Genomic DNA, 15,003 nt, shown 5'->3' with positions numbered 1-15,003 from the left:
GGTGGCTACCACAATTATGACGTCTACAAAGTTTCCAATGGCTGCGTCCAAGCCACAAGAAATGTACACATTACGTAGTTTATGGTGGTCTTTGTGGCCTTACCGTAGCCACCGTAAGCGCCCGAACACGAATGGGAAACCCTGTCATCATACCTACCCATTGATTAATTGACTCGCCGTAACATTGAGGTCATATTCGAGTGAATAAAACTAGGGGAAAGGGGAGTAAAGTTAGTTTGTAATCCCGCTATTTAAAACTACCTACTCAAAAGTATAGATTTATGTTTTGGGATCAAAACTTTTAACTTTACGTAAGCAAAGTCAAGGGCATCCGCTGGTTCGGGTAGAATAAAATATTCGTACTCGACAATTAAAAGATTATATAACGTACGGGCCTGGAAAGATAGCGCTAATAGGGTCAAAGGATTAGTTGTGATGGGTCTGCAGAAGTTATTTTATGTTGGAATAAAATTTCAGAAAAAGGGTTTATTCGAGCAATAGATAATATCATTTAATACAGTCAAGTAAGGACTTTCGCTAATGCGATGGACAGACCAGATCAGGTCCGCTTTGGTTGACATCTGCACGAGAGCATTGAGTTGACCAACAGGGAAAGATGGCGAGATATCATTAGGTAAGCAACATCAGCCTAAAATAAATGAAATCCACTGCTAGCCTTGAGGTATTTGATCTTCGAGCACGGTCTAGAGGTTTAAACGCCAAGATGAGTCTTCATGTACTATAATAATTTAGGAATACAAAAAAGAATAGAAAAAAGTTTATTGCGCTACTTTTTCTCAATACATAGGGACTAGGCCACTTATTGCCCAGAAGCAGTGGTTTCTAGGATTAAAGCAGATCTAGATTATTCATACGCTTCATAAAAGTAAATTTTCAGGAAACAAAATTTAATGATTTTTATCAGTTTGTACAAATCTCACCTTTTCCGTGCAGCATCCAATAAGTCTGACCACATTTGGATGCGTTCCTAGATTCTTCATCACGATCAACTCCTGTAATAGATCGGTCTTCTCTTTCTCGGACGCGTTTTCTTTGAGCGTCTTCACAGCCACGATTTGTTCACCTTTTTTCCCTGAAATCAATTATGATACTTATAATATTAACTATTTAAAGATCAAAATTGAATAAAATGAGGAACGTGAGATAATTCTGCTACGGCTGACCTTTAAAAGTGGAATTTTCTTATTAATCACATTTATAGAATTGAATGTTCCTAATTCTTCGGATAAATTTGATTTCAAATATTCTAGATTTCAGAGCCTGAAATACCAGCCTATATTTAGTTAGTATTTCGCCGAAATCCATTTGGAAATATATAAAGCACTAACTAGAGCCAAATTATCTAGACCATAATAAATTAATTTGTTAGCTAATAATTACAAATTGCGTGGGTAATTTTTATTAGTTAATAACACAATTATAGAGTAAACCTAACTATAATATTTTTTTATAGTAATGTCCATTCTTGGCTTCATTTATTAATTAAAGTTTAAATTGTATTACATTCATAATTTAATCACTTTATTATAGACATTGAGGAAAACATTAAAATTGCGTACAAATATTTGGTTCGTCAAGGAAAATTTTGTGTGGGAAAAAGATTTCCCCAAAGTTCGGAAGTATTGTGGATTGTTTTTACACAATAACAAGAATTTTGTATACGATTATTGAATACACGATTTGGGAGGAGCGACGTAATATTTTATGTGTAAATTCTTCTTTCTTACAAGTTGAAATATGTGTAGGTTAAAACGTAGAAGGAATAAATCAGAGAGAGGTATTATAATGTATAACGTTATAATTGTATAACTAGTAGTGGATATTGATCCACTACTAAATTCCGATGTGCAAAGCACACAGAGGCATTACGGAATCTAGTCAAAAATTTCCAAATACACTCAACATCAAATAAACCGCACCTTCCGCGACGCGAACTTTAAAGATTTTCTTCTGACACAATCATGGTGCCCCAACAATATTGGTGTTATTTGATGAAGTCGCATGAAAATGGATTTCTATTGTGTCTCGATTCGTTGATACTTTAAGAGTGAGCTTCTCGTTTAAACGAGTTGGCATTTCCTAGGGTTAGATTAGTAAGCAAAACGTCTTCTACGCATTTTCTTTGTCTCAAGACATTTTCAGGCGGCGACATTTCACGCAAGTATTTCGGCCAACGTGATATTAACCGGAGGGTGTATACACCTCACTGTGATCCATTTTTATTATGATTTGGGGTGTGTTTAAGTGTTCCTTAACTGCGGACATAATAGCGGAACAGAAGGCCAGATGTCGCGTACGAGTAGCCACATATTGTTGTTATGTGGCTTTATTTTGTCACGCCCATGATTTAAGCAAGCCTTTTGTCTTTATGGTGGCCTTAGAAGGCGACATATAGGTAAAAAATTTTAGGTAGAAACCCGGCCAAGTGAGAGTGAGCTCGCGTGCAAATGGTTCCATACAAATTCAATAAGGAAAACCTTTCAAAGTATTCCCTTACCTAGAGCTAAAAAAAAGCTCCTCCGGAATTGCAAGCAAACTAATGATAGAGCTTATAAATCACTTTCAGGATCAGTAACCAGTTTTTCGCTCTTTTACGAGTATAGTCCTACTAATATTATAAACGCGAATGTTTGTATGTTTGTTACTCTTTCACGCAAAAACTACTGAACGGATTTTGATGAAACTATACAGTATTATTATTTATAACCCAGAATAAAATATAGGCTATAGGTTATGACGATCTATGATAAACTAAATTTCACACGGGTGAAACCGCGAGCAAAAGCTAGTTTAGAAATAATCGAGAGAGATCACTTATCGTTTTCACCCTGTATACTAGTATATGCCATTGTGCTATTCGGCTTACTATCCACTACATTGTGCAGCGAACCCTCAAAAGGCTACTTACGAATTTCGGTCAAACGAATTTTCTCATCAGGGGATTAAAAGTAGCGGAAAATGGTGGGCAAAAAATAGGCACAGAGAGCTGTTCATTATTTTGTATGTACTCATACAGAGGACAGCCCATCATAGTAAGCATTGTGGACCTTTATGTAGTTAGTTTAGGTTCTATTTTAGAACAAATTGTATGGATATGCTGTCGACTATAGATAATATTATATGTATAATATAAATAATATTATAATAAAACAGCTATTAGGACCTCTGAACTCGGAACAAAAGTATCTGCGACTAATTACCTCCGAACACAGGAATATCTTAAGACAACCCTTGTAAGGACTATTTTGCTTTTGCCTAATGTCCTGAAAATGATCCTAAAGACCTACAGCTAAGTTGAAGAAATTCCCAAGTAATTTTCGTCAAAATGAAGATGACCTTTCATTACCTAGTTGATTAGTGGTAACAGAAGAAACAACGCTAAATTTAGCAGGGCGTGGACTGGACTGTTAACCATCTTTTTTATACGTCTGGCTAGAAATTGACTAAGTTTATCTTTAGTTAATTCCGGTAGCTTGATTGCCTACGAAATATTCTTCTTTCTCAAACCCGAGATGATTGTTAATAATGAAAAGAACACGGAGTTATTTTTAGAAATGTTCCTAGTCAGGCTTTTCGGTATTCTAGAAAACTAAATTAATTGGCAGGAAAAATTCCTCCAAGTCTAGCCGTCTTCCAGATAAAATAGCCTAGCAACCATGCCACTTATAACAAAGCATTTTTATTTAAAAAATCATAAAGTAAAAGAATACCAGCATAATGAGCTAATTTATTAGCAAAAATTAATTAACACTATTAGTTTTACAACCAATCATGAACTTCTAAACAAGACTCTTGAAACTAATATTCCTTTTATTTGGAGTAGCTTTTGCCTGCGGCTTCGTTCATCAAAATTCTTTCAAACTTTTGCGTTTTTAATAATAGGTAAAAGTTGAGGAAGTAACTTTTTCTTGGTAAACATACCTACCTATATGAAAGCTTTCGTTAAAAGCATAAATATTATTCCTATTTTCCGATGCCTCAAAATTTTGATAACGGGTACATTTTATGGTTCCCGAGAAAAGAGTACTAATTATTTTCGTGAACAAGTAGGTAATTAGGTAGGTATCTCATAATCATTATTGGGGGGAGGTCTTTGTCCAGCAATGGACGTCATTTGGCTAAAACGAATTAGTGTCCGACCGAAACTAGTTCTACGACCGAAACCGAAACCGAAAACGAATTTCGGCAACGGTGTCTATTTCGGCCGAAACCGAAACCGAAACCGAAACTTCCTTACAAGGCTCATATTTTTAGGGAAAAATAAAGAAAACGTTATTATAATCAGTCAGTTTTTATTGATTTCTCTTTAAATTGCATTAAAATTTAACTTATAAAGCGCCTTTTTACTCTAAAAGGTATCAAATTATGTATTAAAAAAACCGGCCAAGTGCGAGTCGGACTCGCACACCGAGGGTTCCGTACAAACCTGCAAGGTTTACAAAGTTCGTTCATTACGACAATCGAGTCATAACTATGGTATTTTTATTGCAAAATGAAATTCATAACATTACAATGGGGAAAGTAACTACTTAAAAGGAGAATGCCCAAAAGTGGTATCGCTCGAAATCTAATTGTACATTGAGGGTACCACACCGTAAATTCCTTTCTTCATTTGTAATGATTTGCGAAAGTAGTAAGAAATTGTAAAACCTCCGGAATAAAATCCGATTTTAATAAAAAGTATTGTAACAATGAGCTGCAATCAGCAACACCTATCACCGAGCAACGACACTACGTAGTTCGCACGGTTGTCAATAGATGGCGCTGTTCGTAGTTAGCTCGCGGTATCATTTGATTTTTTCCTGTCCTTAAGTAGTCAGGGCTAACCACAAATCCCTTTCCCCTTGCAAAATGGTATAAATAACATTGGTATGCACGCAAGATTATTTTGTGTTTATATCTGATCCTTATCAAATAACGCTAGCTTTGGCGTAGCTAGGGTTTTTTTTTAGGCAGACACTATGTAACTATCTACAAATATAAAACAAGTATTCTAAGGTAAAACCTGTAGCTATGCCAATGGACACCATTCATTTCACTTAAACCAAAATTACGTCAAAGTCCGGAGTTTTATAAAAAAAAAATTTGCGGTATGATTATTTTTTATTTATTTATTTTTCCTATATTTGCATTATAGGTAGGTACCTACCTCAGCGTTTTGAATTTTTGCGTTGATTTAGAATTTCTCACGGTTTAGAGGCAATTAGATTTAAGAAGTGTTTGATATGAATTTCAACTTTAATATCTCTACGCGTTCATGTGAAAAAGGGTAGGTAGTAAGTTTATAATTATTAAAAAAATATTTTATGTCATGTAAGCAAAAATAATATTTTAAATTTTATATAACTTCAAATTTATCATTTTCGCAATTTTTCCTTTATCTGTACTATATAACGTTGCTTCGTGCCGAATTTCAAGATTCTGAGTTCACAGGAAGTACCTTGTAGGTTTTGATTCCCTAGCGTGTGACGGAAATTCGTCTAAGGTGTCGGTATAAACTGCTGTATCTTTTGATCGCGTTAACTTAGAAGTTTGATTTTTTTACTTCTTAAAGGGACAATAGATCTAGGTATTTGGTATAAATTTCAATTTGATACCTTTATTCGTTCGTGAGAAATAAGGTAGTAAGTTTCATTTTATTAAAATATTTTTATTATATTATATAACTAAAAAAATGTAATTTTCGCAATTTTTCCTATATTTGCATTATATGACAATGCTTTATGCCAAAGGACATTGTCAGAAACCGCCTAAAAAACCGCCCAAAAACATTAACCCATCATAATTATTTTCTATTTTTTTTAATACATTAAGCACCCTTTCGTTCTAATGGACACTTAAGCATTGAAAAATTAAATAAATAAGTCTTTTAACGTTTATTCTATAATACTATTACAACTTCCGGACGTTTTGGTGCGTGGCATGGTCTAAAACCTATCAAGTTCCTTAATTTTTGCCGATAAAATCTGTATAGTTCCAAAATACTGGACTGTCCTATCGATGACATTGACAGTGGGGCGCCACCGTCAATACCGGATCGCTGGTTCCGATTTTTGCCATGTTGGAAACCATATAGTTGAACGATGGTAGCGCCCCCCTGTCATTGAGTTTGGTGGGACAGTTCAGCGTGGGTCATCTATACGAGGCATTACCGTACTTTATTGCTGGGAGTCCATGTATAGTGATGTTCCTGCGGCCATCATAGACTATAAAATATCGATTTTGAAAATAAAATAAATCGATTAAACTGCTTTGAAGACTAGATTTGCGTTAAAAGCTAAAAAGATATTGACACTATTACAAGAAGCTATTTAAAGTGTCCAACTGGTCGAAGGTCGTAAATAAAATAAAAATAATTAGGACCATAAACTGATATTCATGGTATCATAACTGTAAAAGTGTCAGAATCCGATGTTGAATCCAATGCCAGTTGAAGTGAGAGAAACATTATATCAACCTAGTATAGTTGCCAGTCTCTCTTAATCTATGCCAATGAGGGTTTTCGCGATTGAAAAATCCGCCAGATGGCAATACGTAGACGTGAGGTCCAAATGCTGCATGATCTCAGACTAAGGATAAAATAGACTTGCCAGCCGCGTACACCCCTGTGAGACAGACATAGAGTACATTCAAAATTTGGGGTAGCCATGTTTGAAAATAAACTCCCCAATTTTTAAGTTTATCCTAATATGAATATGAGAAGATTTGACAACATTTAATCATTTAATACAATAGGCATACAGGAATAAAACGAAAATCATTTAAAAATAAAAATATTTATTACACGCAGATTCAAATATTATTATTGGCAGAATGTTCTGTTTAGAGGATAAATTAAATCAAAATTATCTTTATTTGTATACATACACTAATTAAATTAGTACTTACAAATTGTCAATTAATGCTCTAAGGAGCCTATACATGTCTCATTTTTTTTTGCCCTACCAGCCACTCTACACATTTTCTTATTGACATTTCATCAAAGCACAAACTGCATAACAGTTTTTTCGAAATATTATTTTTTGCAATTTTTTCTATAGCTTGAAGAGCTTCAGATGAAAATCCTGGTTCACCATCTACAGTTGAATACCAACGTACTAATGTACGTGTATGGGGCAGGCAAGTTTTAAAATGCTGGCGCACATGATTATAGGCGCGTGGACTGATGAAATGAAGATTTAAAGCAAATTTTCGCACTTCGGGTGAAAATTTACTTTTGTTTGGCTTAATGAAGTCCGAGCCATTATTAAGCACAGAAAGTAAATCCGCTGCTTCCTGGTTGATGAATCGCTTTGTTTTTAAATTTTCTATAATATCAGTCAATTCTGCATTTTTTTTACAAGTCTTCGAGTCTTTGATCTCAATGCGGCTATTTTTTTCTTGCGGTTTTCAGCTATTAACGTTCTTCTTTGTAAATTCATTGTCAGCTTTAACTTTCTTGGTGTCATCGTGTCTGCTAGATTATTTGACTGCAAAATAAAAAAAGATGAAATAAGTTGAGGGATTCGCAAGACCGCAACTCAAGAAAATAATTTCTCAAGCTCCACCTAGTAAAATTATTTATTTAACAAGATATTACTTACTGCTTGAATATCGCATTCCATGGGTAAAACTTCGGTAGTTTCGCTAGATGAAGCTTTGTCACAATGAACTGGTACATCCTGCAAAATAAATTTATACAGGAAAAACTTTATATCTAAATAACTAAAAAAATGTTTGAATAAAGATAACAAAAATAGTAAGTATACTCGAGGTCATTTATGAAGACCCAACGCGACGCTGTGAGAATAGTGAATTAAAAGCGTTATTATTTACATAGGTATGCATTGAGGCTTTCTAAACTTACATGAACGGCTAATGTTGGTATTGAATAATTTGCCAAATACATTTTCTGCTGCTTTTTCTGAAAGCAACCAGCTTGAAAATGGACAGAACACATGCGAGTGTGCTGAGTGGGCTGCCAATTTTGCCGTCCAGTCACTGCAATCCAAACACTTCGTGAAGTCTTGTCCTTTGAGAATCTATAAAAAATAACAAGAGTCATAATTAATTTAAATAATACCTAACTATCACTCCAAACCAATTAAGTTCTATCTATCAAATAAAATTCCAATAAGTTTTCTATGTTATAAATTCAGAAAGTGTTACATGTAAAATGAACATATTTGCGGAAATAAAAGGCTTATTATTATTATCAAATTAAATTATTAAACGATTTCTTAGTCAAATTTAAATTACCCTTTAAATCGGGAACTTTTACCCTTTTGTATTATGGTATCCCTGAAAGGATAATAATCCGGCTAAATTTAAAATACTCAAAAAATGGCTGCCTTTATCGTCATAGCTCTCCGAATTGGGCCATAGACGACCTCTTATTATTGGTCAGGTATTAATAGAAATACATTTTTCAATTCAATTTACAATAGTCTTCTTTTTACCATTGATATTATGTTGTTATAAAGGATTAAAGATCAATACACTTAAATAAAGGTAAACCATGAGAAACATAATATAAAGGAGGCTTACTTACGTGTGAAATGTTATGTATTCACATTTTCGTTGAGTACGGTTTTTACAGCCAATTACGCTACAATTTACCATTTTTAATTATTAGAAGAATCACTCGGCAATCCCTAAAACACTTCACATTAACAAAATGTCTTTTTATTTAATTCAGTTTCACAATCGTTTTGCACACGCGTCCTTTGTTTGCCCCAAACAAGTTTGGGCAGTGTTGCCAGTCGGGTCTTGTCAGAAATTACCAGAAATATAAAAAAATGTAACCTTTTTGAATAAAAAGTAACCTTCATACGGGGGGGGGGGGGGGGGGGTGCGGAGCGATTGTGTAAGGTTGTTCATGGATGGTTCATGTTTACCTAAATTCGAAATTTTGACCATTCCATGAAGACCGAAAAGTGACCGGTCGTATAAAACCGTTTCATGGATTTGCGTTTTATTATCAAAAAAACATTTGCTAAAACTCATTGTCTTTAACAAATAATAAATCAAATTCATGTTTAAATGCACTTTATGACATAATTTTTAAATTGTCACTATTAATATTTTTACTGAATAACCTGTAAAAGTTAATTCTACAATTTCTGAAAAATCACCTAAAAGTAACCTTTTCATTAGTGTAACCTAAAAGTAACCAATGCAGTTCAAAAGTAACCTAAAAGGTTACAAAAGTAACCTTCTGGCAACACTGAGTTTGGGGCAAACAAAAATTACCTATGTACGCAGAAAGGGACAAAAAACAATTTGTGCGTCTCTGTCACTCTTATTGATTGTTGTATATAACCATCAGGTTCTACCTTGCTAATAATAATTACATGTCAGCCCCTTGTGCATGATTGGTTATTTTTGACATGACATTGACAGATATGTCAAAATCCACCAATCATGCAGCATTTGGACCTCGCGTCTACGTATTGCCATCTCGCGGATTTTTCAATCGCGAAAACCCTCATTCATAGCACATGTATAATAATAGACCAAATGAACTTTTATAGATTGTGAAAGAGAAGATAAAGATTTTATTATTTTATTAAAATCTTGCCACGAGGTAGTTTTTCAGTAGAAACCAGGATTGGATAATCGCTACAGGCAAGTATCAGAACATTTTATAAATATTTTTAATCGATTATATCCTTGTGAATCGTTTTAATAAATTGTCATTTTACTTTTTCAATTAAAACTTTTTCAATGCCTAGTCTTGTCAAACTGTCATAATGTCAACAAATTATAAATGTCACGTCAGTTGACTCAATTTCAGTCTTCTGTGCGTTTATTGTATTTTTATTTCAATGAAATAGTGCTAAAGGGTTAGTACTAAAAGTGAAAGCCTTTTTTCAGAAAGAAAACCAATGTGGTGCCCTTATTATTCATACTGTTTGAAAGTTACAAGTCAGTCAGTGATACAGAGTTGCCGACATTATAACTCCGTAGTGATACCATACCAAAGAAGAAGTTTTCCTAAACACACACACTTGTGTTATTTTTATATGTGATCAAATAAAAAGGATTTGCTCAAATGGAATAACTTATCCCAAGAGACCGAATATAAAAAAAAACCTCTCCATAGAAATTATCACCATCACGAGGATGTGAATTTTTTTGAGAATTTGATATTGGTCCTGTAAGAAAAGTAGTTGTATTTCAGTAGTAGAATCAACCCTTCTTGTTTCATCAGCAAGAGTATAAAAACGCCCTGTAGGTAGGTATTATTAAGCTGAAGAGTTTGTTTAGTGTCAAAGACTGTCACACAGTGTAACTTAAATTGGCATATTATGATAATGAACATAAAAACTTAAATAAATATTTATGTTAATATTTTTTGTATTTATTTATTTTCCCAAAGCTTCACAGTGACAGCTGAAACAGCAATACTGTTGTAAAACTAAACTTGGAACAAACTGTTACAAATATTTTACAAATTAAAATAAAACCGCATGTTGCTTTACTTTCTCGTATAGGTAATAAATGTAATTAATGGCTAGATTATTAATGTTACTTTGTTACCCTCAATAGTGAGGAGATCTTATAAAATGGTAACCCTGATTTTCATTGTCATTCAAGTGCTCTTTCTTCGCATAGGCTTCTGTGATTTGGCTAAGGGCCACACACATTGCGATAACATTATGCGACATTGATTTGACAGCAGCGGAGTGAAGTCTTGCGACTATGCAAAATGATACCCTGTAATCGTAGCGTATATAGACATAGACGGGGCGGGGCACATAGCTCGTAGAGCTGATGGCCGCTGGGGCAGGAAAGTTCTTGAGTGGCGACCACGAGCCGAAAGACGTAGCGTGGGCAGGCCTCCCACTAGGTGGACCGACGATCTGGTGAAGGTCGCGGGAGGTGCCTGTATGCGAGCGGTGCAGGATCGGTCTTCGTGGAAATCCTTGGGGGAGGCCTTTGTCCAGCAGTGGACGTCTTTTCGGCTGAAACGAACGAACGAACGATACGTATTACCACTATTTACCAGACATTACTATTTATTGCATACTCGCCGGATTACACGTAGGAGCACGCGCGTTACAGCTTCGGCCTTGCATTATTATAAGATCTTGTTCCGCCCTTTTACGAACTTCCTCCGTGAGGATATCCCCGCCGAATTCTATGATGAACCTATCAAAAGTCATATTCTGCAATGTCAACCCACCACAAGGTGGACCGACGACCTGATAAAGGTAGCGGGAAGGCGCTGGATGCAGGCCGCTACCAACCGTGCGATGTGGAAGTCATTGGGGGAGGCCTATGTTCAGTAGTGGACGTCCTGTGGCTGAAATGATGATGATGATGATGAAATGAATGAAAATGACAAATCTTCGAACGTGTATAATACCGTGCCAAAGTAATCATATAATTTTGGCACCTTAATAACTATTGCCGTTTTTGTTGTAAAGATCATGCAGCGCTACTTGCGGATATTATTGGAAAGAAAACTATGTGGGCTCTAGATCTGAAGCCGCTTTAACGAACACGAAGTGCTCATACAATGCGGCGTATTTTCTTCCAGTCTTTAGTCAGGACTTTAGTCGAATTAAAACCCCGGTTGAACGTGATATAGCCGCACTAGAATACGATGCTTTTTTGCATAATCGCAAGACTTCGTTCCAGTGTCGACCGAATGTTATCACGATGTATGTGGCCCAGGGGTAGAGATTGCAAATATTCGATAGTTTTCTATTTCGAATATTCGAATATTTTTTCAGTGATATTCGAATATTATTCGAATATTCGAATACTTTCAAAAAAAAAAAAAAAGTACTTAAATTATCAATGCTTTATTGCTGGTTTTATTGCTTTAGGAACTATATTTTAACTATTTAACAATATAGTTTTTAAAACAGTTATAAAATTCTCATCATCATCATTTCAGCCATAGGAAGTCCACTGCTGAACATAGGCCTCTCCCAATGACTTCCACAATGACTGGTTGGCAGCGGCCTGTATCCAGCGCCTTCCCACTGCCTATATGAGGTCTTCGGTCCACCTTTGTGGGTGGACGTCCCACGCTGCGCTTTTTGGTACGTGGCCTCCACTTCAGAACCTTGCTGCCCCTTCGGCCATCATTTCAGCGTACTATGTGATCTGCCTATTGCCACTTCAGCTTGCTAATCCATCGGGCTATGTCAGCGACTTTAGTTCGTTTACGGATCTCCTCATTTCTGATTCAATCTCGTAAAGAAACACTGAGCATAGCCCTCCCCATAGCACGCTGTGCAATTTTGAGCTTATTTATAAAGCCTATTGTAAGAGGCCACGTTTCCGAGCCGTGTGCCATCACTGGTAGAGGTAACACACTGATTGAAGAATTTCGTGTTTAGGCACTGAGTTTGGACGAAAAGATGTTGTAAAGTTTCCCGAACGCTGCCCAGCCGAGTTGGATTCGACGATTTACCTTTTTCTTGAAATTTAATCTACCTAGCCGAATCGTTTGTCAGAGGAAGACATACTTGTCAACACAGCACAACAGTCTCGAGAATCAAGCTCCAACCGAAACATGGACGTTGGACCTAATCTTCGTTTTGTCCATGTTCATCCGAAGGCCTGCCTGTTGAGAGACTCGATTCAGGTCTTCGAGTATTGTGCCGAGGTCTTCAAGCGATTCTGCCATGACCATAATATCGTCAGCAAACCGAAGCTGAGTGATGTATTCGCTATTGAAAGGTAATTATGCCTAATCCTTTCCATTCAAAGAGCTTGAAAGCGTCTTCCAATGCAGCGGTCAATGGTTTCGGAGATATAACATCTCTCCTCGAAATATACCACCTCACGCCTCGCTGCAGAGGAATCGCCCTCGTGCTCTGCTTCTGTACTCGGCTCGACATGGTAGCGTTTCTGTACAGGCATTTCAGTATCTCGATATACCGATAGTCAATACGGCACCGCTAAAGAGACTGCAGCACTGCCTAAGTATCGATCGAATCAAAGGCCTTCTCATAGTCTAAGAAAAGCATCACCACGCTTCTATCCCATGCCTCTGGCGTTGTTCCTTAGAGTAAGACGGAACGAGTTTCGGTGTTCCACCCGCGTTCAGAAGCTCCCAAGCGTCATCACTCGGTGCCTTGCTGTTCTTTAGCTGTTTGAGAGCCTTCCTAATCCATCTCGTATAGGCTGATATACGGGATGTCTTTGGTATAGTGTCGCGTTAACCTATTCGATCTCACCCAGAACCTCGGCTTTTGTTGACGTTACCGTCCGCCGTCTTCAGCATCGTTAGCTGACTTTGCTCAATAGTTGTCTCTTTAAGGTAATTTGGAACCTTGGTTTCGCAAGACAACTTAGTGTTCACCAATGAAGTCGGAAGCATCAATGACTAGTTCTTTTAGTTGATGATATGTATTTGATGCCTCCGACCACATTTGCAAACACTAAGTTGTCTTCGTTATATCTTTTCTGTTAATTTTTTTAATATTCGAATATTCGAATACATGTTAATTTACTATTCGAATATTAAATTTGGAATCTAAATTCGAATATTCGAATATTCGAATATTCGATTGCAACCCCTACCCAGGGGTTACCGTAGCCGCTAAGGTTTGAAACTTCTTGCTTAAAATATTGTAGTCTTTGGCATAGACTACGACGGTAGTCATGGAGATAGGAGTTTGTTATCTCGTGTCAGATGTAAATGGTGAAAAGAAAACTCATGATTCGTGTTATTTTTATGCAATATGTAGGTATTTTATAAAAGTGGAACCCCGAGTGATCTCCAAAACCCATTCTATTATTATATACGATTCGGCTTCGATATCTATAATACAATAGGAGTTTATTTCATGTGTCAGATGACAAGGGTGGAAACAACCTACGATTCATGTTGTTTATTTACGTGCAATATGTGGGCATATTATAAAAGTGGAATGCCGAGTTGTATTTCTAAAACTTGTTCTATTTTATTTTATACTATTTGGCTGCGACTCGGCGTGACGACAATACAAAACATTTTTCGCGAATAGGTGTTCATACATTCACACAATACATTAGACGCCATGTTGTCATAAACGACATATTATAAAATCGCTGTGATTTAATATTCTTAATCATTAATTTTATGGCAAGTGTCCATCAGGAATCATTGTTCTTACACACAGAATCGTATTATTTCGCTTTCGGGTAGTAATATGTCAAAATTGTTGGTTCTTAGGCGAACAATGTATGGAGAACGAACATTGTCCTTTCAAGATTCTGAGTTTACGGGAAGTATCCTGTAGGTTTTGATTCCTTTGCGAGTGTCGAAAATTTGTTGAAAATATCGACATAATCGGCTGTATCTTTTGATTGGCTTGGCTTAGAAGTTTGATATTTTCACAGCTTAAAGGGACAATAGACCTGAGTATTTCATGTGAATTTCAGCTTGATACGTTCACGCGTTCTTGAGATAAAGGGTCTTGACAGAAGGACGGACGGACAACAAAGTGATCCTATAAGGGTTCCGTTTTTTCCTTTTGAGGTACGGAACCCTAAACAGAAAAAGAAGGATTTATAGTCTAGATTTTTAGGGTTCCGTAGCCAAATGGCAAAAAACGGAACCCTTATAGATTCGTCATGTCTGTCTGTCCGTATGTCACAGCCATTTATTTCCGAAACTATAAGAGCTCTACTGTTGAAACTTGGTAGGGAGATGTATTCTGTGAACTCCATTAAGATTTTGATGCAAAAATAAAATAATAATAATAAATATTGGGGGCTCCCAATACTTAGAACTGAAACTCAAAAATTTTTTTTCATCAGACACATCCGTGTGGGGTATCTATGGATAGGTCTTCAAAAATGATATCGAGGTTTCGTTAGTATCTACTGTGTACTTGCCACTTGAATACCTTGGTGATAAATACTAAAATGAACTTTGAAACTCTGAATCCATAATATTATCACCAATGCACTATAGTCATTACTAACTACCTAACTAATGTTTGTTTACGTATAGCATTTGCGAACCAAAAATATTTTTTTTGATGTTTACTACCC

The 15,003-nt window shown here is 36.1% G+C and overlaps 1 protein-coding gene and 2 long non-coding RNA genes across 5 annotated transcripts in view; all 3 read right to left on the bottom strand.

Moving 5' to 3' along the window:
* Positions 1-15,003, bottom strand: part of LOC135073998 (tyrosine kinase receptor Cad96Ca) — a 115,955-nt gene that overhangs the window by 13,600 nt on the left and 87,352 nt on the right. For all 3 annotated transcript variants that reach the window (XM_063968285.1, XM_063968287.1, XM_063968286.1), the window contains one exon: positions 942-1,093. In XM_063968285.1, coding sequence (XP_063824355.1) covers positions 942-1,093 — 152 coding nt within the window. The remainder of the gene's footprint in view (positions 1-941; positions 1,094-15,003) is intronic.
* On the bottom strand, positions 6,782-8,018 carry LOC135074243 (uncharacterized). The gene is made up of 3 exons (XR_010257787.1): positions 7,868-8,018; positions 7,605-7,682; positions 6,782-7,490 (listed from the first exon to the last, which is right to left on the bottom strand). It is a non-coding gene; the product is annotated as an uncharacterized LOC135074243 (long non-coding RNA).
* LOC135074242 (uncharacterized) lies at positions 8,620-9,322 on the bottom strand. The gene is made up of 2 exons (XR_010257786.1): positions 9,253-9,322; positions 8,620-8,654 (listed from the first exon to the last, which is right to left on the bottom strand). It is a non-coding gene; the product is annotated as an uncharacterized LOC135074242 (long non-coding RNA).

The sequence above is a fragment of the Ostrinia nubilalis genome, chromosome 8 (assembly GCF_963855985.1).
Source record: "Ostrinia nubilalis chromosome 8, ilOstNubi1.1, whole genome shotgun sequence".
Taxonomy (NCBI): domain Eukaryota; kingdom Metazoa; phylum Arthropoda; class Insecta; order Lepidoptera; family Crambidae; genus Ostrinia; species Ostrinia nubilalis.
Note: the sequence above shows the minus strand (reverse complement) of the source record. Positions and strands in the feature narration are given on the sequence as shown.